Consider the following 26046-nt stretch of genomic DNA (forward strand, 5'->3'; position numbering starts at 1 on the left):
TGTCCCCCCCACCGCAAACATACACGCATTCTCTTCCCAAGCAGCCATGACATCAGTGCTGCCAGTGGAAGCCAGGAGGTGGGAGCAGTGTCTGTGTACCTGACATCCCTGCAACTGCACCACCTCTGCTCAGTCCAGAAGTGGGCACCAGCAGAGGAATCACTGTCCCCTCCACCCCAATTTCATCTCTCAGCATGAGCCTCCTACTGCCAGAGGAGGAGCTGGAACCAGGGGTGGTAAACACGCTGCCTCAAGCAATTCTGGGGACTGAGGGGGGATCAGAGTTTGTGCTCCACACCCCTCAAGTTTCCCCTAGACCCAGGTCTCCTCTGGAAAGCAGCACCTCAGAGGAGGCTAAGGTTGTGGAGGCAAGTGGCTCAGCTGAGGTTGCTCCTCCTGCTGTTGAGCCTCAGCCTGCTGAGGAGTGGGATAAGTCAGTATCCTCACCCTCAACCCAGAAGCAGAGGAGTAGCGTAGTGCAGGATCATTTTGAGGTGGCAGATGATCCCAGGTTTGCCATCTGCCAGCGCTGCCGAAGGCACATGAGCTGTGGCAAGGATGTAAGACACTTCTCCACCACAGCGATGCTGCTGCATCTGAGGAGGCACCACCCCCTTGCCTTTCTTCCTGCTCAGCCTGGCACCAGTGCGACTGTGCCAAAAGGGAAGTCCCTTGCTCACTCCAAAGACCCCTTCCCTCCAAAGCAGAGGCAGGCCACCCTGGACCAGTGGGGGAAAGGTGGACAGAAAGTGGGGCACGTTCCCAAGGCGAGCGAAATCACCCAGACCATTGGGCTGATAGTTGCTCTGGATAGCTGGCCCTTCTCCCTAGTTGAGTGGCTAGGGTTCAGGCAGCTCGTAGCACTTCTGGCCCCATCTTACAAAGTGCCTGCATACACCACCTTTAGCAGGATGGTGGTGCCCTCCCTGTATGAGGCATGCAGGGAGTACTTGAGGGAGGAGCTGTGCAAGGCAGGGCCACAGGTAGCCTTGCACTTCACCTCTGACATGTGGAGCAGCCGGGGTGGCAATCACGCTTACCTCTCCCTCACAGGGCACTGGTGCACTCAGTCAGGCCATCAGTGGGCTCATCTGCAAGTCGAGGTGCTGGATGAGTCCCATACGGCAAGGGAGATCATGGGGGCCATGAACTGCATGGTTCAGAGGTGGCTCGTTGGAGAGCCCGAGCTCACCCGCGAGTTCATGATCACCGGCAATGGGGCCAATATGGTGAAGGCTGTCCGTGATGCCAGCTTTGTTGGCATCCGCTGTGTGGCACAGAGGCTGCACCTCATAGTGAGGGATGCCTTAGAGGGGGACAGGGCTGCTGATGATGGTGCCACCACCACTACTGCTACAAGCCAAGTGATTTGAAATGCAGGAAGGTGGTGGGCTACTTCCACCACAGCATCAAGGGGGGCAAGATACTGCAGGAGAATCAGAAAGAGCTGAGCATCCCACAGCACAAAATCATGCAGGATATGGAGACTCAGTGGAACTCCACATACCTGATGCTCAAAAGGCTGGTGGAGCAACAGAAGGCCATCCATGAGATGGCCTTGCTTGGAGATCAGGATCAGCGGCCCCCTGAACAGGCCACCGAGACCCTTCCTCAAGGCCTTAGCGCTGGTGATCCCCTTCTCAGCCAGGTGATCCACCTAGTGAGGGAACTGGAGAACCAAATGGAGAAGTTCCAGGGGGTCAGTGTTCCCGGCTGGGGCAAGCGGCTGTCACCAGACATGTAGGCACTGGTGAGGAGGCTGAAGGAGGGCATCAGGAGATGGCTGGATCCCTTGCGGTCCAGTACGGTTCACGTGATGGTGGGCACGTGCGACGTGAGGGTGAAGGGAAGCATGTGCACTGGCAGCACCAAAACCCTCAATCACTGGACTCAGGTGCTGGCCAACAAAGTCAGGAAGGCCGAAGTGCAGAGGCGAGGAGATGTGGAAGAGGGGGATCCATTTCCCGGTGACAGCACTCGCAGCACCAGCACCAGCCAGTCTCCTCCACACCAGCCACTGCCAATGTGGGCCATGGGCATGGCTTCAATGCTGGGGTTCATACGCAACAGATCCCAGCCTTGGGCAGGTAGCGCTGAGTCTTCGGTGGCTACATATGTCACTGAGGGTGTGGAGCCCCTGGACTGCAACCCCTTGGCCTACTGGGTAAGGCGCAGCCAGATGTGGCAGGATCTAGCCACAGTTGCCCAGCATCACCTATCCTGTCCACCAACCAGTGTTCAAAGCAAGAGGGTGTTCAGCATTGCTGAGGATGTTGTGACACCCCACCACACCTGCTTGGATCCTACGTTGGTGGAGCAGCTGGTGTTCTAGAAGGTGAACCTCCCGCTACTGAGGTGCCCCAAGCTCCACCTGCAGATGGACTGAGTGCCACCCTCCTCGCTCCATCTGCACCAATTTCCTTTTTTGATTTTTTTAAAAGCCAAGTAATGCCCCACTCTCAGCTGGAGGGGGCACTAACTGCATCATCAGCCAGCAGGGGAAGAACATATCCGTCCTTAGCTCATTCCCCTGCCAGGATGAACTTGGAGGTATGGGATTGGGGCTATGGGGAAGGAGGAGGCCCCAGGTCCTAGGCATGACCACTAAAACTGCACCCTGCCAGGGTAGGGAGGCCTGGTGAGACTGCTGCTGGCCTGGCAGCCTCGTGAATGCCAGGACCAACCATCCCCTGGTGAAAGGCGGGTAGGAGGCACCATAACCTCCAGCTAATGCATGCACGCACACAGTCCTGGCTGGGGAACGCCCAGACCTGTCACATCTTTGACAGGCCTGATGCTTGCTGGTTGCAGTGCAGTTGTGAGGCTCCCGGTGAGCTCAGCTTAGCTGCTTGGGATGCCAGCTTTTGCGTTGAAAACCCCTTTGTCAGGCTGAGGAAGTACCTGCAGTTGGTCCTGGATGGAAGGAATAGTAAAGAAGCCAGAGGCTGGCCTGGCCCGCAATGTAGGCAAGAAAGCCAGTCAGTGAAAATGGAAATGGAGGCGTCAGGGGGTGAGGGACAGGCTGGGGGGTGAGGGATAGGCTTGGGGGGGGGGTAGAGGGAAAAAGGGGATGTAGGAGCCCAGGTAAAAGTACAGAGGTGCCTGGGGTGTCAGATGTCCAGCCGGTCACAGTGTGCCAGAACTCCACTGTGTATATTGAGTCCATGAGTTTCTGTACCTACTGCCTAGGAGGCTGATGAAGTGCACTTCATAGACCTTGCTCTGAAAAGTGATTTGCATTGTAATTTGTTCCCTCTCAGGATCAGGCCTGAGAGACTGGAGGCAGAGTGTTTTTTTGGTGAGGAATGTGCCCCCACAGGTAATTGGTTATTGTTGTCTTTGATAGATTCTGGTGTGCAGTTTGTGGGGGTACTGGAGGTAGTTGGCAGGTTTTGTGTTTTGAGCTGTAGGAAGTTGGCTTCAGTTCTGGTGATGAGGTTAGGTGTTTGTTTGAATGTACAACCCACTTTTCAGAGCTGGGCCTGTGAACTGCACTTCCTCAGCTTCATAGGTAGCTACCGAAACTCGTGGACTCAATATAGATTAGACAGTGGAATTCTGGCACACTTCAACCTACTGGACATCTGACTCCCCAGGTACCTCTGCACTTTTACCTGGGCTGCTACATCCCCCTTTACCCCCCTGCCCCCACCCCTGCCTGTCCCTCACCCCCTGACACCTCTATTTCCATTTTCACTGACTGGCTTTCTTGCCTGCATTGAGAGCCAGGCCAGTCTCTGGCTTCTTTATTATTCCTTCCATCCAGGACCAACTGCAGGTACTTCTTCAGCCTGACAAAGGGTTTTTCAACCCTAAAGCTTCCTAAGATACATTTTTTAAGTACTCCTTTTTTTTCATAATAAACATATAGACATAAAAACACAAGATAAGTCATCACACACCATGAGTAACATCATATATCCAACACAACACAATATCTTTACTTCTTGCTGTCAATTCCTTTATAAAAAGGAAGGCTCTGTGACAGTTCTGTTTGGGTACCTTTGATGCTGCTGCTGATGCTACTGGTGTTGAGCCAGCTCAGTTATTTTACCTGTTCTCATGTAAAGTGGTGGACTGGGCGTGAGGCTGTAGGGGAGGAGAAGCCCTCACTGGAGCACACTGCCATGTTCTGCAGAGGCCCCAGCATCAGGAACTCCTTTTGTGTTGTGTGTACTTGAACACAAGTACACACACACACACACACACACACACACACACACACACACACACACACACACACACACAGTCGCACAGTGACAGCATACCTTAACAGACATTTTAGAGAAGAAGCAACTCCTACCTGAGAGGAAAGAAGGGCTCTCTGACAGTTTGGCTAGCTGAGATGCTGCTGGTGCTACCTCAGTTAGTCACTAAGTTATTTTACTTCTTGTCATGTAAAGTGGTGGACCAGGCCTGAGGCTGTAGAGGAGGAGGAGATCTCACTGGGGCACACTGCCGTGTTGTGCAGAGGCCCCAGCACCAGGAAGGGTGCACCTTAACACACATACAGTGTCACTCACCCACATCATGAGTTTTGCCTGTTAGCAGCCAGAGGTGCACGCCCCACAGAAGTCAGACTCCCCCTGCACCTCTCTCTTTGACAGCTGGCAGGCTTCGTGGCCTGGCAGAGCCTAGCACCCAGGCCTGCAGTAGATTTCATGCCCCCTTGCCCCAAGACAGACACAGTTGCACAAGCACCCGTGTCACGAGTTTTGCCTGTCAGCAGCTTGAGGTGCAGTTTCCCCCAAACCGCTGCACCTATCACCTTGAAATTTGGCAGGCTTTGTGGCCTCAGCAGGGGCCACCATCCCTGCAGTTCTCACCCTGCTACACCTTAACACACAGGGTCATCTATGTCACGAGTTTTGCCTGTCAGCAGCTTGAGGTGCAGTTTCCCCCAAGCCCCTTCACCTATCTCCTTGAAACTTGGCAGGTTTTGTGGCTTCAGCAGGGACTACCACTCCTGCAGGTTTCACCCCACCGTGGCGTAACACATACATGTGACATGAGTTTTGCTTTCAAGAAATTGGGGTGCAGTTTCCCCCAAATCCCTGTATCTATCTCCTTGAAACTTGGCAGGCTTCATTCTCTCAGCATAGGCTACCAGTCCATCCAATTCAGACAAAAAACAATAAAGTTATAGATATTTCATTGATTCCCCATTATACTCTATGGCTGAATCTCTGAAACAACTCTGATGCTTCAGAGCCGATTCAGCTGAATCAAAGCGGGAAACCGATTTGGAGCTCCGAATCAAATCGCTGGTGTCCAAATCGGCCGTATCTGAACCTGAATCGAATAGTTCCTTATTCTCACAGGCCTAATGATAACTCCCATATAGTACAATGGCAATGCTTTGGGGGGAAAATGGCAGCGGGGGTGGGGGTCCTTATTAATGACTGGATTGGTTTTATTAGGGACTAGGATGACCCAAAGCCCTGGCTGGCACTAAAATGCCACAAGTTGGGAAAATAACCCTGGGGGAAAAACAAATATACAAAAAAAAATGTCTGAGTGGGACTCAGCTAGAGGTTTAAATGTCTACTCACTACTGATAAGGATAACTGCTCTGATCCGGATGTCAGTAGCTGAAGGACTGTATATTGGGTATGAGGTGCTGAACAGAACCTAGGCTTGTGACAGCATGCTCTGATTGCAAAGTTGGTTTAAGTGGTTGCTGACTCTTGCTGGCATAAATCTTGCCTCACCTAGGAGCCTTTGGTATTATCATTGTACAGGCAAACTTCTATTGCTGCTGATCAGACTTCAGAAAGAATGGACGCTCCCTTATATTCTGCATTTTCTTTATATTCTTAGTGCAGCATCCACTTTTGGTGGCAAAAATAGCTATTTTAGCTTCCCTAAAACTCCCAATATTTTTTAAATGCAGACCAGAGAAGCTTGTAAGCACTAGAATAATCTAATTGGCCCTCCTGCATCACATAACCAAGAAATCAAGGATCCCTGATTCCCTTCTGACAGATACACATCTCATCAGAGTTCACTAAAAAACCTGGATATTTTTTAAAAAATTAATTCCTTTAGCATATGATCACAGTGAGGGGCACTCAGAGTATATGAAATGGAATGACTGTGTATCATTGTGTAGGTCATAACACAGAAAGTAACAGATGTTACTGAGAAAAGGCGAGGTTCACTTTTGTCCCTTTGATTATTGTCATCCTCAAAGGGGCAAGGTGGGAATAGGTGTTGGAAACATGACCTTAACTGTGGTTTTCCCAAATTGCTGAGCTTTAAGATAATTTTACTTTAACTGTTCCTAAACAGGTTTTAGGAAATTTAAATTTAAGTGGTGTTCTGCATACAGGTTCCCTAAAAAGATGGGGAAAAAAATATTTTCTCTTATCACAGAGAGCAGGATATAAGGTGACAGCACCTGTCTGGAATGATTTAGAAATAGCAAACCCTGTATCTGTGTGTGTAGTTGGACTAGATAACCCCTGAGGTATTTAAGTTCTATGGTTTTATGGCTGTGTTATTCTGGTTTTATGGCTCTGTTAATCTGTTGTTCTGAAAAGGTTCAAGGAACCAGTAAGAACCCTGGCAGGCATTACTCTTGAGATATGATTAACCAGTTAATCATGTTGTTAGTAGTAACCCAGCTACATGTTTGTACAATTAATGGTGCAATAAAACAGTGAATAATCCACAAAGTTATTACAGAACAATATGTTGTGTGTAATAATTTTGTGACTGGTTCCCATTGCACCTTAAATTAAATGTGGGGCCACAGTTGATCAGTCATTTGGCACTGCCAGGCTCAAGAGAACACCAGAGCACCCTAAAACTAATGAGAAAATTGCTTCTGTTTCCATAACTTTTGCATTCTTCTATGCCTGAGGAAGGGTGTGCGCGCCCAAAAGTTTACAAATAAAGACTATTTTTTTGTAAATAGATAGGTGGTCTAATAAAAGATATTACCTCTACCATGAGTTCTGATTCCTTCTTGTTCCATTACACTCACTTGCTCTGCCTTTGTGTACAACTGTTTCAAGTTTGTGGACTCCCTGTACCTACAAATGAATGGCACTGCCATGGGCACATGTATGGCCACCCAATATGCCAACGTATTTATGATGGACATCAAAGTTAGTTTCCTCCACAGCTGCCCCCCACCCCTTTGGCATACCTCAGGTGCTTCAATGGTATCTTCATAGTATGGACACATGCAAAGGAAACTCTAAAGAAATTTCACCAAGACTTTAAGAACTTCTCTATCAAGCTAACTCTAGAATACTTCATGTAGCAAATTGATTTCCTAGACACCACCATGAAAGTGTGCAATAGGCACGTCACCACAACATTGTATCGGAAACCACCTGACCATCACATTACCAGCATTCACCCTAAGCTTACCACTATATCCATTATCTATAGCTAAACCCCGGGGAATTATGCGATTATGAGCCTGCACAATTTTGTGCATAAAAGGCATGACTGTGCATAATTGCATAATTTTGCATAATTTAACTGTGAGGGACTCTGTGCCTCCACGTCCATGACCTGGAGGCACAGAGCCATGGGGCTGGACTGCGGGCTAAGTGGGAAGGGGAGCTCCTGCCTGCAGGGGGAGGGGGGGCATGAGGTTTGTGAGGGTGTGTGTGGATAATTGTGGGGTTTGTGGGTGGCTATGGGCCACGTGCCATCAGGCTGGGCTGACTAGCTCTGTACCTCCATGTGGGGCTTCCAGCACTCTAGTGGGAAGCTGCACATGGAGGCATGGAGCCTGCCCAACCCGATGGCATTCGGCTCCCTCCTGCAGTGCCACGAGCCCCACGTGCTGGCATGGAGCCAGCCTAGTCTGGTGTTAAGGTGTGTGCCAGCAGACTAAGCTGACTCCGTGCTAGTATGTGCAGGCCCTGGGACTCAGCCAGAGGTGCATGCAGCAGGGGGCTCTCCCTGTTGAGGCCATGAGCACCCTGAAGGCCCACCGTTGCTGGTGCTGAGCTGCCAGCGGTGGGGACTGTACATCATGGTGAGGGGGGGGGTGTCATGGGGGGGCCCACACCCTTCACAACTCCCCCAGACACCCCATATCCACACACAACCCCCACATACTCCCATACCCACTTTCCCCACAAACCCCACCATACAGACCCACCCTCCCCCACACCTTCCCAAATCCCTCCCATACACACACACCCACATCCATACAAAGTACCTGCATATATTTCTAAAAAAGTTTCAAATTGTCTTATATTTAGTTTAATTTGTAAAAAAAAAAAAAAAAAAAAAAAAGTAATTAATGTTGAGTTTTTTTGTGAATGATTTTTAATTTTTGTGTGCATAGTTCCCTGGGGTGTATATGGGCCAAGCTCTACCTGACAGCCAGATCTGCTCTGGTCCCACCAAATGGAATGAACACCTTAAAGATCTGGAGCAGGAATTCCTAGTCACAGCCCAATCCCCAAACTGTAGCTACTCATCCATCTCTCTACCATCTCTTTCTTCTGCTTTCTGCTCCCTCCCCCATCTGCTGCATGCCACACAAAGAGGTTGCCTATGCCTCACATGTGCTGCAATTGGGCCACCCCTGCTTTATATATTCAGGAAGACTTTCTCTAGTATGTCACAGCAAACACTGACATGGCATCTGTCAACAAGTCTGCAGCTACGAATACTAATATCCACCAGAGGGCAGTAAAGGATTAGGAAGCCCCTTGCTCTGGAATGAGGAAGGGCTAAAGGGTAACACAAATGCATTCCCGCTATGTATATGAAGCAAAGAGCAAAAATAAGCAATAATAAAAAGGAAGCTATTTCCATATGCATTATTTTAATTGCTGGAAGACGAAAGAAACGGGCACGCTCCTTATGTGACGAGTTATGATTAAAGGGCCCAGCGGTTCCCTCTCCGGAGGCGTTTCAGCGCCCGGCTCCTCTCGCTCCGCTCTCCCACCGCCCAGACTGGGAAAGGCGGTGAACACTGGGGAGGAAGAAACTGATGTGTCGGGAAAGCCAATTGCTCAGATTTGTTTCGGCGGGAAAATGCTTGAAATTCAAAACTGGGGATTAAAAGGGAAGGCAAAAACGACACTTCAAAAGTAACGTTTGGACGTGGCTTTTCTTTTAAGCAGATCTTAGCGACAAAGGGACAGGAGCAGGTGCGGGATTCGCTTGTCATTGGCAAAACGGGGCTTCTTTCCGAAAGGTTAAGACATACGAACATGAAATAGTTTTAAAGATGAACGTATACTAATACAGAGAGTGTGTTAGAATAATGAAGGAAAACAATCTGCCTACTGAGTTAAATATTGGACACTGCAGTTTAAAATGGCTGTTTAAGATCTCAAACTATCACTCGTCTCTTTAGGCTTTAAAGAGCAATAAAGAAGAATAAAGATGCCCTTTCTGAGAGAGGGGCGCCCCTCAGTCTGAGAAAAGGAAAAAAAAGGGCTTGTGTGCCCTTCCCCCGTCTGCGAAACCGCAAACTAAACGCAAAAGGGAAAAGGGGGGGGGGGGGGGGGGGAATCAGGCTCATTCATGCTGGGATGCAACTGAAACTCCCTCCTGTGCCTGAGACTTTATGCCTGTTATGGTTGTTCATTTCTTAAACGTGGGGGATAAAGTCCAGAAGGAATTGATAGCTTTTGAAATAGCAAAAGCAAAACAGCAAATCTCTAACATGGATGTGGGCTGCGTGGGAGAGTAGGAATATAGGTGCAAGGGAACCGCGCGAAAAATATATGGTCTAAAGATGATCATGTTCAGAGCGCGATCCTGTGCTACCCGGTTAAAAAAAAACAGCAAAACACCAAAGAGCGGGAAAGTGGCCACTTGGATGGCTTTTGCTTTGTGCCTAGCGAGGACATTTCAAACTATCCAATAGTATTCGGGATTTCCCAACCAGCCAATCGGAGAGGAAAGGCGGCTATAAATAGAGCCGGTACACACTCACTTCATTCTTTTCTGTTTTTGCTGCTGAGCTCTGGTCTCTCCTCAGCTCGCATCAATCTTTCCCCAAGCATGGCCCGCACGAAGCAGACTGCGCGCAAGTCGACCGGTGGCAAAGCGCCCCGCAAGCAGCTGGCCACCAAGGCGGCCCGCAAGAGCGCGCCCGCCACGGGCGGCCGGAAGAACACGCACCGACCCGCCGGGGGCGGGGTAAAGAAGCCGCACCGCTACCGGCCCGGCACCGTGGCGCTGCGCGAGATCCGGCGCTACCAGAAGTCGACGGAGCTGCTGATCCGCAAGCTGCCCTTCCAGCGCCTGGTGCGCGAGATCGCGCAGGACTTCAAGACGGACCTGCGCTTCCAGAGCTCGGCCGTGATGGCGCTGCAGGAGGCCAGCGAGGCCTATCTGGTGGGGCTCTTCGAGGACACCAACCTGTGCGCCATCCACGCCAAGCGCGTCACCATCATGCCCAAGGACATCCAGCTGGCCCGCCGCATCCGCGGCGAGAGGGCCTGAGGGACTGCAGCGCCTCCCGTCTCGATCGCTAGGAAACAGTTCATTCAACCCAAAGGCTCTTTTCAGAGCCGCTCAATCCCCACTCAAAGGTGCTGAAACATTTTCTTGGAGGTTTCGACAACAACATAGGGTGAAATAAGTGTTTTGTTGCCATCTCTAATTTTTAAAAATCACTTGTGACAACAGTTGTGCGCGTAAATTGGTACCGCTGTCAAAAGGATGTGGGGTTGGGGGGAGACTGGATGGAAATCCTAACCTTTGGAGAAAAGCGAGACTTGGAAGGGGGAGGGGAGAGTAGAATGACAAAAAGTTTAAGATCACGGGGTTATGACAGCCATTAGAAACCGAAGGAACTCCTGGCCCCTCCCCAACCCCAGCCTATGTGGGAGTTGAAAAGTGAAAACAGCTAATACAGCTCTTTAAAGGACAAAGTGGGTGGCTCTTAAAAGAGCCTTTGGGTGAAACGATGCAAGGAACCCGTTTACTTGGAGCTGGTGTACTTGGTGACAGCCTTGGTGCCCTCGGACACGGCGTGCTTGGCCAGCTCCCCGGGCAGCAGCAGGCGCACGGCGGTCTGGATCTCCCGGGACGTGATGGTCGAGCGCTTGTTGTAGTGCGCCAGGCGGGACGCCTCCCCGGCGATGCGCTCGAAGATGTCGTTCACGAAGGAGTTCATGATGCCCATGGCTTTGGACGAAATGCCGGTGTCCGGGTGCACCTGCTTCAGCACTTTGTACACGTAGATGGAGTAGCTCTCTTTCCTGGCTCTCTTCCGCTTTTTATCCCCTTTCTTCTGGGTCTTAGTTACAGCTTTCTTAGAGCCCTTCTTGGGGGCGGGAGCGGACTTCGCGGGCTCAGGCATCCTAACAGGCTCTAAAGCTCTTCTCCAGACTATCCGAATAGGTGACAGTTATGAGCCCCAGCCCTCTATTTGTAGGGTCCCTATGCAAATGAGCGGATTCCGTTTAGTCGGTTTTTACTGGATGCGAGAAACAAGAAACGTCATTGCCACATGGCGTCCCTTGCCATTGGTCAGGGGTTGGATTCGCCTCTCCATTGGCTGCGGTGGCAGTGAACGTCTCATCTTGTCATCAATCGCTCAATAGCTGTTTGAAAGGCGAAAAGCCAATGGATTATGTTGTTTTCTTTGGCACCGGGGAGTCGGCGATAGTCTGAATTGTCATGTCGGGCTGCGGCAAGCAGGGTGGGAAGGCGCGGGCCAAGGCCAAGTCTCGCTCCTCGCGGGCCGGGCTGCAGTTCCCGGTGTGCCGGGTTACTCCGAAAGGTAATTATGTCGAGCGGGTCGGGGCCGGGGCCGGGGCCCCGGTCTACCTGGCGGCCGTGCTGGAGTACCTGACGGCCGAGATCCTGGAGCTGGCGGGCAGCGCGGCGCGAGACAACAAGAAGACGCGCATCATTCCCCGCCACCTGCAGCTGGCCATCCGCAACGACGAGGAGCTCAACAAGCTGCTGGGCAAAGTGACGATCGCGCAGGGCGGCGTCCTGCCCAACATCCAGGCCGTGCTGCTGCCCAAGAAGATCGAGAGCCACAAGGCCAAGGCCAAGTAAACCCAGCGCTGAAGGCAGAGTTGGTCACGGAAAAGTTACCCCAAAGGCTCTTTTCAGAGTCACTTATACTTCAAAAAAAGCGGGGGGGGGGGTGGTGTCGATTATCGAGGGAGATCAACTTGGGGAGGGGTGTTTTAATATTTATCTATTTAATTTGCATGTTCTCTTTTGACGCGTTTCGTGTTAGTATGAATAACTACACACCAAAGCCTGTAATTTCTCTCGTTTCACACAATACGGAAATTAAAAGAGAGGAAAGTGGGTGTTTTTCCTTTCTGCTGTTAAGGAGACTAGGGCCACAGCACATTCTATAAACTACCGAATGGATCTTGAGTCAGCTGTTCCAAGTCCCTGAACTTAATTGCCTCCACAATTAAACATTAACAAGAAACGTTTGTTGCTTTTGTCTGCGGTGGATTCTATTCCTAATACCATGGCCGAGGCTGATACCAGATACTGATTCGATACCTGGTTTAGTAATTTTTCTTTATTATTGGCCGGGTGACTTTTATCATGAGCAGTCTGTCCTTACACTGGATACAGTGAAAAAAAATCATTTTTGTGTGAAGATGTATATTTTGGAATATTCTATAGGAATACAGATGTACTTATATTTAGGGAGAAACCCTGTTCCTTTATATTGATATAGATCTTAATTATTTCAATCATTTTAATTGATGCGTTTCTAAGAAACCCTTGGACTAGGCTTTTCTAAAGTATCAGACTGAAAGTATTTCAATGACAGGCTACAGAATGACAGGGTTTTTCTGTTGTTTTTTGTTTAGGTTTTTTTTAGCATTGGTTAAAAAAATCAAAGCACAGCCTAGGGGGAAGGGATAGAATGACTTATACAAGGGCGAGTGTGTATAGCAAGAAATCATGCATGAATCAAACAAAAGCAGAACAAAAATCAGAAATAGTGACTTTCGTGTGGTTTTAGTTTAAGATTACAGAGTAAACGTGTTAGAATGGGTAATCATTTTGACTTCAACCCTAAAACAAACCCACTTTTCCACTCCGCCTGGGTAAAATGATGTATGGACACAGTTGTCAAAACTCTTCACCCCTCAGCACTCTTCCCTAAATTAGAGCTTTTTAACTTTTTTTTACAGATTTCCCCTGAAAAGATAGATCTGGGAAACCTTTCGTTTAGTCTAGCGTTATACAAGATGCTCTAAATTAACAATTTAGGTAAAGTTTTTAGTCTATCTCCCCCTCCTCCCTACCGCCAAGAAACTGACAGAAAAAGGAAGTGTGTAGGTGGACGACTGTCTCCTTTCCTTTTTTTTCAGGAAAGTTGTTTGTGGTAATTGGCTAGTGTTAAGGTAAGTGTCAATGTATTGCCACAAGAAGCAAGTTAAACACTTTCCTAGATGTTTAAGCACCGGTAAAAGACCAGTGTGTAATTTAAGGTGGCCCGCCCCCGATAGATTATGTACTGCATTTGAGGACTGGGTCTGTTACAGAACACTAGCCCTACCAGGGAAACAGGTAAGCACAACCCAATAGGATTTGATAACTGCTTTGGTGTTTCAGCTCCTTTCCCGAGTGGGTGGGTGGCTCTTAAAAGAGCCGTTGGGTTTATTCACGCAACAATCTGCTTGAAGCCATTTTACTTCTTGGGCGCTGCCTTGTTTGCCTTCGTTGCCTTGGGCTTAGCAACCTTGGGCTTCATCGCCTTAGCCTTAGCGGGGCTCTTCACTACTTTCTTGGCCTTAACAGGCTTGGCTTTTTTCGGGCTCTTAGCTGCTGCCTTTTTGGCTGTGCCGGCTGCCGGCTTCTTGGGGCTTTTCTTCGCAGCTGCTGGGAGCTTGGGCTTCTTGGGCTTGGCCGCCGCCGCTTTCTTGGGCGCTTTGGTTTCGCCCGGTTTTTTGCCCAGCTTGAAGGAACCGGAAGCGCCGGTACCTTTGGTCTGCACCAAGATGCCCTTGTTCACCAGGCTCTTGAGCCCCAGCTTGATGCGGCTGTTGCTCTTCTCCACATCGTAGCCGCCGACTGCCAGCGCCTTCTTCAGGGCGGCCAGGGACAGCCCCTTGCGATCCTGCGAAGCGGAGACAGCCTGAGTGATCAGCTCGGTCACGCTGGGACCCGCGGGCTTCTTGGCTTTGGAGCCTCCTGCCGCCTGCTTCGCCTTCTTGGCGGGGGCTTTTGCCGCAGGTGAAGCGACAGCGGGAGAAGCTATAGGCGCGGTCTCGGCCATGGCAGCAAACGGTCTGCCTGAAGTGAAAGAAAACAATTGGCGCGGGGGTTCCTGTCTCCTATTTATACAGAAGTGCTGCTCTGTGATTGGTGCGTTAAGGAGACCGCCCAGGGGTAACAGACAGAAATCTTTTCTCGGCTCATGTGTTTCTTCAGTGTTAAAAAAGTGGGATTTCTCGTCATATATGTTACAATATTCAGCCAGTTTCTTAGCTGGGTGATGGGGCACCATGGCATTTTTCTTCTGTAGAGTTTCCATTTGGAAAGGCGACATGGAAGTTAAAGATGAGCCACTGAAATCTGGTCCCAGAAATCAGAGACACCTCAGCAGAAGGAAAGATTTGATTTTTCCTTTTTAATTCAAAGTGTTTCTTCTCTTATACAGACACAACCACAGCAGCACCTCATATTTTTGATGGTTTTCTATACTGTAGTGCCTAAAGGTATTGGTGTGTGTCAATGTGGGGAGCATGAATGAACAGCGAAGAGGCAGAAGTAACACAACTCTATTAAGATAGATTGAGGTTTGGAGCCATAAACCAAAGTTTATAGATTTTAACAACACTTAATTCTTTTAAAGAATTCCCTCGCCCCAAAACATTAGGAGATAATTTAAAGACTTGTTGGAGTATTTTTATAGCCTACAAAATTATTTTCGGATTATCTCCTATTTTGTACATTTCTAGGCAATTCAATAGCAGAATTTAAAAAGCTACCTTTATAGGATTTGGATGTATTCTGTTATTTGAGAATTTGAGAAGTTCGGGGGAGGGGGGGTTCTATATACTGAAAGTGTTCTTCCAATACTAATCTGCATCTGTGTCTTAATTGACATTTGAGGGCACATTTACAGGGAGGTATTAAAATGTATAATAAATCAGAAACAACCTTGTTGAAAAAAAGCCTAAAGGTTACAGAAAGCCTAACTGAAAAACAAAATCCTGCATTTGTTTCACCATTTAAATGACACTTGGGAAAGTGGCTTCTCCTCACAGGAACAGTAATGTTTTAGTCATACATTCATTTCCTCCATAGCTTCTTGAGAATGTTAATTAATCCTCTTGTCAAATGCAGGATGGTACACAGTAATGTGTAACTTCTGCTCATCTGGCGTTTACTATTCCTATTCAGTTTTCAGTACATCTGCAGATCAGACCCTGCCTTATTTTATCTGGTGCCCAAAAAAGGAGAAACTCCTAACAATGGATATTTTCTTGGAAGCATTATTAGGCAGACTTTACTACTGGCTCCAGTACAGCAATTGCATGGGAAGAGTATTTTAAAATCAAAGGCAAATTGTGGAACACATACACGGGAGTGACACACAGGAGCTTACACTGAGAAATCAAGTTTGAAATTCTAAGGGCCTCTTATTTTATGCAATTTACAGAGACATCCCATATTGATGGCAGTTTCAAATTATAACTGCATATAGAACTAGAAAATGCATCTGGACTATAAGGAATCAACATAGAAATATGCCTAAATATCTATCTTGATAATCACAAGCTCCATGTGGATTTTTCCCCTGTCTGCATAAAAACAAAGGTGGTTGATGTAGGGAGGGCAAGCAGGGCCAAAAACTCACCTGTCCCCCCCCCCCCCCCCCCCCCCCCAATGTCATGCAACAGAGAAACACAAGAAAATAAGAGACAGGAGAGGCAAACATTCCCCTCCCCACCCCCTTTTTTTTGGCTTGCTTGCTTCAGGTTTTCAATCATGTCCAAGACCTTCAGGGACTTCCTATATAATGTGGCTAATTGGTTATACAATCACTTTTAGAATATTTGAGTGAGCAAAGGGCTTAGGGAGCTTGGTAAGTACTTTCTAACGCTATCTAAAAGACACTGCGGTAATACTCAGCCGTTGTGGCTGTGTAAAGCAAATCTCTGCAGCGATCTATGAAGAGACATGTAGGATGTTAAGTGTTTCTTGGAGAACGTGATCTGAACTGTTCTTAACATGCCAAATGGTGACAACCAGGGTATCATCAATGCTTATAAAAGCTAGGGTTGTGCTTTGTACAGGTTTGATGGCTAAGCCTTCCTCACCCTCCGCCCCCTTTTCTTTAATTTCACCACTAAACATTTCTTCAGAACCACCTACACTTTCACTTTAAGAGCTGTGCTACGACAGTACTTTTTTCCTTAAAATATTGGGGGGGGGGGGGGGGGGGGTTAAAAATGTGGGGGGGGGGGGGGGAGGGGGGCTTCTATGTAAAAATGTGCACGGTTCTAGATCACTCAATCTACCAAGTCTCCTAGCAATGTGGAGTTCTCTGTATTGTTCAGTACTGATGACTATATAAGAATGAAGATGTTCTTCTTTTCCTCGATAAAAACAAATTTCCTGAAAACTGTTCTCTTTCTTTCCAGCCCAATTTGAGAATTTGCCCGGAAGAATGAACAATTGCTTCGCTTTTGAAAAGCCCGCGCTGCCCAGTGATTGGCTAGTTACAACCCGGCTCCATAGTCTCACTGAAACAATAGGCAAAGACAAGTCGCGCGCAAATCTTCACCTCCCCGGTCGAGGATGCTTAAATCTTCACTCAGTACGAGATCGTCTCCTCTACGATGCTCTGCTTCACTTCCAAGCATATTCGTAAAACAATGAGGAGATTAATTTGCAATTATAAATCTGAAAATAGGATCCTATTCAAAAGGAAGTATGTGGGGGCGGGGGGAGGTGCTTGTAGGGCGGTGTTTTCAAAGATTTAGTGTTTTGTAGGCACTGCAGCTTGATCCAACTAAAACGTCGCTCATTATTATTATTTTGAGAGGAAGGTAAGGCGGGAGAGGTGAGGGAGAGAAGTTATGTCTTAATAAACTTTATCCCATGCTACTGTCCCTTTGCCTTTTTTAAGGCAAATATATTCTTGAAAGAAAAAATAGGTCAGGTTGAAAAAAAAAGATGGACTTTTTAAAATCTTTGGTCAATGTACATGTTGTAAGGGATCGATCACTATGCAGACCCCTGAGGTCTCATCCTTTCGGGGTCTGAGGGGGACTGCATACCCTCTGTCATCCTTAGATGATTGTTCACTTTTAAGAGAAAAAAAAGGCCTTGAATTTTAGTAATCCAGTCCATGGGTAAGACACAGAACAAGAAAGAAAGAAAGGCAGGGAAAGGAAACAAGCTCGCTTCTCCCCGCTCCCGCCCCGCCTCCAAATTAAACCCAAAGCACCAAAAAAAAAAAAAAGCCAGTGAGCTGGGGGGCCGGCGGGAAGGATCAGTTTTTAATTGTTCCAAGCGCGGGATTTTCAAATTTTCAAACTATCCAATGACATTTGGCCGGTTGCTACTAACCAATCAGAGAAGGGAGGTGGGTATAAATAACACTCTAAGCGCCGGGCTTTATATATTGCTGCTTATTACGTGCTTGAATTCGTTCTGGAAAGTCGTTGTTACTGGGAATGGCCCGCACGAAGCAGACTGCGCGCAAGTCGACCGGTGGCAAAGCGCCCCGCAAGCAGCTGGCCACCAAGGCGGCCCGCAAGAGCGCGCCCGCCACGGGCGGCGTGAAGAAGCCGCACCGCTACCGGCCCGGCACCGTGGCGCTGCGCGAGATCCGGCGCTACCAGAAGTCGACGGAGCTGCTGATCCGCAAGCTGCCCTTCCAGCGCCTGGTGCGCGAGATCGCGCAGGACTTCAAGACGGACCTGCGCTTCCAGAGCTCGGCCGTGATGGCGCTGCAGGAGGCCAGCGAGGCCTATCTGGTGGGGCTCTTCGAGGACACCAACCTGTGCGCCATCCACGCCAAGCGCGTCACCATCATGCCCAAGGACATCCAGCTAGCCCGCCGCATCCGTGGTGAGAGGGCATAAAAGCTGAAGGTCGCCCCCTGCCTGGCATCATTCTGAAACCCAAAGGCTCTTTTTAGAGCCCCTCCAACTTCACTGAAAAGAGCTGGAACATGACTGATTGAAACGTGATAGCTGCTTTTAGGTGTTCCAAAGAAATAGCCTGGGTAGCTTGTGATAAAGGCAAAGTAGTAATCTCAGCTTCACTTTAATTGTCTTGTTCAGTTAATTCTTGGGATACACTAGCGAAATGTGTAGGCTTTTTTGTATATATAATTTATAGCTTTTTTTTTTTTTTTTTTTGTAACTCCCTTTTTAAACTAATAGGAAGGGCAAATACATTGTTAACAATATACTTCACCTGTCCCCATGGCCCCTCCTCCCCATACACCAATGACTAGTCCATTAAATATATTCAGAATGTTACAGGTTGTGACTCACAGTGATTCAATTGCATATTCATCACCACTTGATTTTTAAACTGGATAGGATTCTGCAGATAAAGCCACTGCCCAGACCACTCAACTCTCCTGTGTACTTGATAATCAGAAAACAGTGTCTGTCTTCTGTTATTCTACCAAGTCTGTATAATTCTTATTACATATTTCTATTTTATTGCAAAGCATTATAGTTCTTTTGTTCAGTTTTTCATTTTGGCAAGATGAGTGTATTTATTTAACTCTCTAACCTAAATGTCCTGCTGATTTTAGACATTTTGCTGCTGTGCTTGTATGCTTTTTCTCTTGTAGTCTGTTCCCATTTTTAATGGTAGATTCACAGACACTGTTGTATTACTGAAATCTTTCCCCAAGTTTTATTAGCAATTTACTCTTTAGGCTCCTTCAGCTTTTCCACAACTTTAAACATTTGTCTCAAAATCATTTACACACCATCTGATTTAAGCTTCAGCCCATCCTTTTCCTATTTGTTCCCCTTCCTCTAAATCTTCAGCACATAAGAAACTAAATTCCTTTTTTAAGACCATTTTTCTCAACCACATACTGAGATCCTGGATTTCCTTCTTTTATAATCTATACACAAGGTCAGTAATTTATAGGTGTGGACTATAGACCTAGAATAGGCCTAAAAGATAATATATACTTAAATCCATATAGACCTGTAGTGTTTCACAGTGATATAAATCAACATAGCTACACTTCCTGTCTGGCTTCTCGGTGAGCTACTTGGCCAGTATTTGGGGCCAGTCTTACTAGATTAAGGTGTGTGCGCGGTTTCCCTCACACTGACTGTTGTAGATTTGGTGACGTCTGGGTGGCTGAAATTGTCCTGTTCACAGTTGTGTTATTTGGGGCTTTGTCCCTGCACTGGGGAAATAAACCATGTTTCAAGTTTGTTTCCCATCTCTTTATTAGTGAGACTTCTGCCAACAGTGTCAGAACCTGACACATCCCATCCCCCAAAAACACACACAGCTCTATATAAAAAAAAACCCAAACACATAATAAATTAGTAGCTCATGTTTTGAGGATGTTAGTGTGCAATCAACACTATCTTAGCCATGTCTTGATTAAATAGTACCAAAACTATTAATGGTTGAGACAGGCTAGGCCTCTTTAGGGTGGTACAAAAGGATTAACTCATTTAAGTGGTCCAATTTAAGGCTTGCTTGATATTCATTGCCACTCTGCAATCTAACAAGGCAGTGACCAACCTAGGAGTTGCCTGAAAGGATTTAGTGGTTTAGAATTAATGTACATACCTTCTATTTTCTTTATTGAGTTTCTCTTCAAATCTAATCATAGAATCATAGAAAATGAGGGTTGGAAGGGACCTTAGGTGGTCATCTAGTGAGTCCAACCCCTCTGCTCAAAGCAGGACCATTTCTAAAGAGATCATCCCACACAGGGAGTTGGTCTTAAAAACCTCCAAGGATCGAGATTCCACCAAATCTTTGGGTAACCTGTTTGCTTTATTACCTTCCTGGTGAGACAGGTTTTTTTCTTATATGTAACCAATACTTCCGTTGCTGAAACTTGAGACCATTGCTCCTTGTTCTGTCATCTGCCACCACTGACAACAGTCTAGCTCCATCCTCTTTGTAACTATCCTTCAGGTAGTTGAAGGCTTCTATTAAATCCACTCTCGGTCTTTTCTCCAAACTAAATAAACCCAATTCCCTTAGCCTTTCCTCATAAGTCATGTCCCCCAGTCCCCTCACCATTATTGTTGCCCTCTGCCAGACTCTTTCCAATTTGTCCACTTCCTTTCTGTAGTGGGGGACCCAAAATTGGACACAGTTCTTCAGATGTGGCCTCACCTGTGCTCAGTAGAGGGGAAGATTCACTTCCCTCATTCTGCTGGCACTGCTCTTACTGATGCAGCCCAAAATGTCATTAGCCTTTTTGTAACAAGGGCACGCTGTTGGTTCATATTCAGCGTACTGTCTACTGTAACCCCTAGGTCCTTTTCTGCAGAGCTGCTGCTTAGCTAGTCGGTCCCCAGCCTTTAGTGGTGTGTGCAATTTTTCCGTCCGAAGTGTGGGACTTCACACTTGTCCTTATTGAACTTCATGAGATTTCTTTTGGCCCAATCCTCCAATTTACCAAGGTCTCTCTGAATCCTAGCCCTGCCCTCCAGCATATCTACTACCCCCCCCTAGCTTGGTATCATCTGCAAACTTGCTGTGGGTGCACTCTATGCCATCTTCCAGAGTATTGATAAAGATATTGAGCAAAAGAAAAATTGAACTGGAGTCTACATTCCTGGTTAACTTGGAAGTTGACAAGATAATCAAGGGAGGTAGAATATAGATTGAAATAGGAATGTACTAAAATGCAAGAGAAAGAAATAGTAAGGTGTTATTTGGCTGTATGTGTTAACTTAAAATTGGATGGTTCAACAAGGGTACATATACATGCATTTGTATAAAGACATATGTTTTCAGGGGAACTTTGGATTTGTGCACCATGACATTCATCTACCCCCTCCCTTTATAGTTTTAATAAAGGCTATTTGGTTTATACTCACCAGATGCTGGAAGACGTGTCCTTGAAAATAGCAACACCCGTGTCACCTCATTGATCATAGTTCTTTTTGCATCACACCAATTTTCAAAACAGTTGTGGTGCATTCCAGTTTTAGACCAGGGGTCCAAACTCATCCAGCACTGTGGACTAGATCAACATCAAACATCGTGGGGCTGGTTTCTGGGCCAGATCAGACAGACAAACCAGCCCCATATGCCAAATCTACCACATGACTTGATGGAGCAGTCACAGTGTGTGGCATGGTCCTGTTCTGGAGCTAAGCTGTATGCAGAGGCTTCTCTGAAACCCATGCTGGAGCAGGCACTGCATGCCTGGACCATCTAGTGACTGGCATGCTGCCTGTGGATTACCTCTGAGACCCATGGGCAACATGGTAGGCTAAATCATAGAGGTCTGCGGTCCAGATTCAGCCTGCAGGCCATATTTTTTTACATCCCTAAATTAGCACAATTTAACTATTTATGGAAGTTCTTTCACCAAATGACCCTAAACTTGCACCATTAATATTACCACTAGGCCTCAGTTCTGAAAATATGTTTTCTGTGGTGTCTGATTACGAATGTAGATTATATTATATTTCAAAATGTACATCCTTAAGCAAAAACTCTGCCTCCAGTGAAAAAGTTTGAAAATATCACCATAGTATCTCTCTCCCCAACATGCTATACTGGCCAGGATGAATCAGTGGTTTGGGCTGTTATTTCCTATCATGAAAAAGCATTTTATGAATAAGGGGTTCCGAGACATATGGTAAATAATCAAGGCAAAGCAGGAAATCTGAGCATGTAAATAGGAAACAAAGGAGTTGATTTACGTAAGAAACCAGCTAAAAAGAAGTGAAAACTTTTCTACCGTCTAATGGTACAGAAGGCCAAAGAGGAATAGGCATGCTAGTTTTTGTACTCAACAGTATACAATGGAATAATATGCATACCATCACATCTTGATACCTTTGAGTTCCCAGCGCAAATAGCATCTGGGTCATCTGAAAGAAGCCTCTGGCATGAATCCAGAAAGAAAAGCCCATGCCTTTGGAGGTATAACAAGATGCTATAAGTGCCCCACCACAATTCTTCTATATTGTTACCAAAAAAGCTCCTTTTTATTTTTATTTTTTAAAGAAAGACTGCATAGTCAGTGGTGTTAATAATTTTTATTGCTGTCCTAAGTATTCTAAAATATATTTCTAAGGGTTGTTTGGAGACTGCCATTTTCCAGGGGAGGCATGGTTTTTGAGATGGTAGAAAATAAAATGTCAGCCTTACAGTGGGTTAGTTTATTTTTCCTTGCAGAGTCAGCCTGTATGCCTCTCCATAGGGTTTCTCATGCTGTTGAAAGCATGTGGTTGAGATGAATGGAACATTTCACAAGTCTGTGCCTATGTTGTAGAAATGTGTATAGGCCCATCTCCCTCAGTGGTAGCCCCAGAAATCTAATAAATGGCTTGCACTCCTTTCCCTTGTGCTGCCTCCAGTAAATATATTCCCTGATGGTGCTTATCAAATGAATTTTCCCTGTAGTTATTCCAGGGAAACCAAAATGCAGAACAAGAGCACAGAACAAGAGTTGAAGTGATGTGTGCTCATGAAGTCTCCTTGAGAAAGAAACCTTAACCCATGACATCCATCATGTAAAATGCCATATGCTTCCTCTTCCCTTTGAATAAATGCATAACATGCATCTAAATAGTACTGCCCTGCCCAATAAATAAATCACAACTTTCATTTCCAGGAAATATAATTAGATCATTTTTAATTCCATAATATCCACTATTCTGGCTACCTAAAGAGGAATAAGAGAAAAGTCAGTAGATGAAAGCCACACATAACAAGTGCAAACGGTCTGAAAACCAGGTAACATTATTTGCTTATTAAAAAGAATAATAAACTGTTGGGGGGGGGCGGAAGTGTATTTTTGAGAGAAAATGCAGTAATTCTCTGCAAGTAACCTAACCACTGAATTACTAGGTAGAAGAGGGAGCAGTGCTTTCTCTTTCAGCATGTCTTCCCCCACCCCCTTGAGTGGCCCAATAAAATGTCTGTTACTTATGCTGCACTGAACTATTTAACTCACCCTCCTCTGCCTTCTGCTAAATTTCAGATGCTTAGTGCAGCTATATTGGGCAGCAGAAACTAGGGCAAGTAATGTACTTCTCCCTAAACTTTTTTTTCAGAAAAAAATAACTTGAGACCCAACTTAAAAATCAATTGCTTTGTTTATTCTGTTGTAGTACATTTATTTCCCAAGGCTTGATTTCAGGATAATTTTCCCCTTAAACATGCAAGACATACACTTAATACTGGAACCCTTTTAGAAATTAAAACATTCTAAGCACTGCAAACTCAGATAATCAGATGTAGTACTTTCTTTGATCAAACAATGGAAGGTGATAGCTGAAGAATTTAGAATGCAAAGGAAGAAACAGTGATACTTAAGCTCTTTTAATGATTAAGTGGGTGGCTCTTAAAAGAGCCTTTGGTTGAAACGATGCAGGAAGCATGCGAGGAACCCGTTTACTTGGAGCTGGTGTATTTGGTGACAGCCTTGGTGCCCTCGGACACGGCGTGCTTGGCCAGCTCCCCGGGCAGCAGCAGGCGCACGGCGGTCTGGATCTCCCGGGACGTGATGGTCGAGCGCTTGTTGTAGTGCGCCAGGCGGGACGCCTCCCCGGCGATGCGCTCGAAGATGTCGTTCACGAAGGAGTTCATGATGCCCATGGCTTTGGACGAAATGCCGGTGTCCGGGTGAACCTGCTTCAGCACCTTGTACACGTAGATGGAGTAGCTCTCCTTCCTGCTCTTCTTGCGCTTCTTGTCTCCCTTCTTCTGCGTCTTGGTAACCGCTTTCTTGGAGCCCTTCTTGGGGGCGGGAGCGGACTTGGCGGGCTCCGGCATCCTAGCAGACCTCTTTTCTGTCTCTCGAAAAAATAATCAACGCACTATAAAACAGCACAACTCTGAAACACGGAAGTCCCAACGTATTTATAGAGAGCGTCGATAACTAGCTAATCTTCCTCCTAAATTTTAACTGGCTGAACTATTCAGATGACGTCATAAGAGAAGCACGATTGGTTAGAATAAGATTCGTCTCCCCATTGGCTGCCGGTGCAAAACTTACTTTCCAGCCTATCAGCAATCAAGTCGCTTGAGAACAGGTATAAATTCTGAGTGCAAAAAAACTAGGGATTTTTTTTACCAGAGCTTTCTGTGCATAGCTCTTTGTTTTATATTGTCACTTAGTGTAGCTATGTCAGGCCGCGGCAAGCAGGGCGGGAAGGCGCGGGCCAAAGCCAAGTCGCGCTCCTCGCGGGCCGGGCTGCAGTTCCCGGTGGGCCGGGTGCATCGGTTACTCCGAAAGGTAATTATGCCGAGCGGGTCGGAGCCGGGGCCCCGGTCTACATGGCGGCCGTGCTGGAGTACCTGACGGCCGAGATCCTGGAGCTGGCGGGCAACGCGGCGCGGGACAAGAAGACGCGCATCATCACCCGCCACCTGCAGCTGGCCCTCCGCAAACACCAGGAGCTCAACAAGCTGCTGGGCAAAGTGACGATCGCACAGGGCGGCGTCCTGCCCAACATCCAGGCCGTGCTGCTGCCCAAGAAGATCGAGAGCCACAAGGCCAAGGCCAAGTAAACCCAGCGCTGAAGGCAAAGTTGGTCACGGAAAAGTTACCCCAAAGGCTCTTTTCAGAGCCACCTCCCTCGCCAGAAAAAGGGCTCGGTTATCGCTGGGGTCAGTTACAAGCAGGAAAAGTCATTTTATTTGCAGCTCTTACTCAAGCGGCCGGGGGATATTGGCGGCTGATGGGGAGTTTGCTCGCGCGCATAGGTTTCCGAGCAGCCGGGAGCTCTCCCTGTAAGCCCCGCTCCCCTCTGCCCTCCTCCCATCTCCGCCTCGCAGGCTCCTTCCCAAACATTAGGACGCTGAAAAGCGGGGCGGGTTGGCGGGGGCGAATCCCAGCGCAGCGCGGGCTTTTCAAAACAGCGAAAACGAATCAAACCTGAGACAAACAGGAAGTTTTAAAAAAAATGTATTGTTCACTCATCATCATCTGCAGCAACAGCCTCACTCCCCACCCCCACCAGCGCAGTAGAGGACGCAGATAAGCGACCACCCTTTCTGCCCCTTCTCCCGCCCGCTTCCCCTCTTCCAGCTCTTGGGACTGGAGCCATCATTGCTCAACCGCGGACTTTCCCGGGGGAAGGCCGGGCTCTGGCGGCTCCGACTCGCCTGGAAGCTGTCCCCTTTGCCTTCCCTCCACTGAGTCCATTCCGGGGTAAATGAAGCTGCGATTGCGAGCTGCTTCTCCAATCCTGCTTGCAAAAAGCAGAGAAAGTCACAGCCAGAGAGGTACAGGGCGCACGCTTTCCGTGGCAGAAGGCTCCTTGCTTTTCTTGTCTATTTAACAAAGAGCAGAGATAAAGCGGGGGAGCGGAGAGAGAAAAACTTCATTTAAAAAGTCCAGCGGGGATTTCTCAGCCATCCCAGAGTCGCAGCTCCCTTCAGGAAGGGGTGGGTGGCTCTTAAAAGAGCCGTTGGGGTTGTTTGCACGACAGGCGTCTTCCTCCGCTCGCTTTACTTCTTCTTGGGCGCTGCCTTCTTGGCCTTGGCTGCCTTGGGCTTGCTGGGCTTGGGCTTGGCAGCCTTGGGCTTCACCGCCTTGGCCTTGGCCGGGCTCTTGGCGGCTCGCTTCGGCTTGGCCGCCTTGGCCTTCCTGGGGCTCTTGGCCGCGCTCTTCTTGGCCGCCGCGGCCGCCGGCTTCTTGGCCTTCTTGGGGCTCTTCTTCACGGCCGCCGCCTTCTTGGGCTTCTTGGCCGCGCTGGCCGGCTTCTTGGCCGCCGCCTTCTTGGGCTTGGCCGTCGCCACTGCCTTCTTCTTGGGCGCTTTCTCCTTAACCTCGCCCGGCTTCTTATTCAGCTTGAAGGAGCCCGAGGCGCCGGTGCCCTTGGTCTGCACCAGGGTGCCCTTGTTCACCAGGCTCCGGAGCCCCAACTTAATGCGGCTGGGGTTCTTCTCCACCTCGTAGCCGCCCGCTGC

At 47.7% G+C, this 26046-nt stretch overlaps 7 protein-coding genes and 1 pseudogene across 7 annotated transcripts in view; 4 read left to right on the plus strand and 4 right to left on the minus strand.

Annotated features, from left to right (window-relative positions):
• Nucleotides 1-9975: 9975 nt before the first annotated feature.
• On the plus strand, nt 9976-10735 carry LOC106721798 (histone H3-like). The gene has a single exon (XM_014520208.2). The coding sequence runs from the start codon at nt 9991-9993 to the stop codon at nt 10432-10434; it is 444 nt and encodes a 147-aa protein (XP_014375694.1). The 5' UTR covers nt 9976-9990; the 3' UTR covers nt 10435-10735.
• Nucleotides 10736-10869: 134 nt separating this feature from the next.
• Nucleotides 10870-11321, minus strand: LOC102383789 (histone H2B 7). The gene has a single exon (XM_025204827.1). It carries the CDS (start codon nt 11294-11296, stop codon nt 10916-10918), a length of 381 nt encoding a protein of 126 aa, XP_025060612.1. The 5' UTR covers nt 11297-11321; the 3' UTR covers nt 10870-10915.
• Nucleotides 11322-11483: 162 nt separating this feature from the next.
• On the plus strand, nt 11484-12389 carry LOC102383546 (histone H2A-IV-like). Its single transcript, XM_006024171.3, has one exon. It carries the CDS (start codon nt 11617-11619, stop codon nt 12001-12003), a length of 387 nt encoding a protein of 128 aa, XP_006024233.1. The 5' UTR covers nt 11484-11616; the 3' UTR covers nt 12004-12389.
• Nucleotides 12390-13535: 1146 nt separating this feature from the next.
• On the minus strand, nt 13536-14476 carry LOC102383290 (histone H1-like). Its single transcript, XM_006024170.2, has one exon. The coding sequence runs from the start codon at nt 14474-14476 to the stop codon at nt 13616-13618; it is 861 nt and encodes a 286-aa protein (XP_006024232.2). The 3' UTR covers nt 13536-13615.
• A 3122-nt stretch (nt 14477-17598) lies between these two features.
• On the plus strand, nt 17599-18069 carry LOC102375613 (histone H3). Its single transcript, XM_014520212.2, has one exon. It carries the CDS (start codon nt 17616-17618, stop codon nt 18024-18026), a length of 411 nt encoding a protein of 136 aa, XP_014375698.1. The 5' UTR covers nt 17599-17615; the 3' UTR covers nt 18027-18069.
• A 5136-nt stretch (nt 18070-23205) lies between these two features.
• Nucleotides 23206-24015, minus strand: LOC102384030 (histone H2B 1/2/3/4/6). The gene has a single exon (XM_006024173.3). The coding sequence runs from the start codon at nt 23902-23904 to the stop codon at nt 23524-23526; it is 381 nt and encodes a 126-aa protein (XP_006024235.1). The 5' UTR covers nt 23905-24015; the 3' UTR covers nt 23206-23523.
• Nucleotides 24016-24147: 132 nt separating this feature from the next.
• LOC102384283 lies at nt 24148-25082 on the plus strand (annotated as a pseudogene).
• A 4-nt stretch (nt 25083-25086) lies between these two features.
• LOC102375865 (histone H1.01-like) overlaps nt 25087-26046 on the minus strand; it is a 1186-nt gene continuing 226 nt past the window's right edge. The window contains 1 exon segment of the mRNA XM_014520199.2: nt 25087-26046. This exon segment is cut by the window's right edge and continues 97 nt beyond it. Coding sequence (XP_014375685.2) covers nt 25585-26046 — 462 coding nt within the window. The 3' untranslated portion in view covers nt 25087-25584.

Source organism: Alligator sinensis, unplaced genomic scaffold, assembly GCF_000455745.1.
Source record: "Alligator sinensis unplaced genomic scaffold, ASM45574v1 scaffold166_1, whole genome shotgun sequence".
NCBI lineage: Eukaryota > Metazoa > Chordata > Crocodylia > Alligatoridae > Alligator > Alligator sinensis.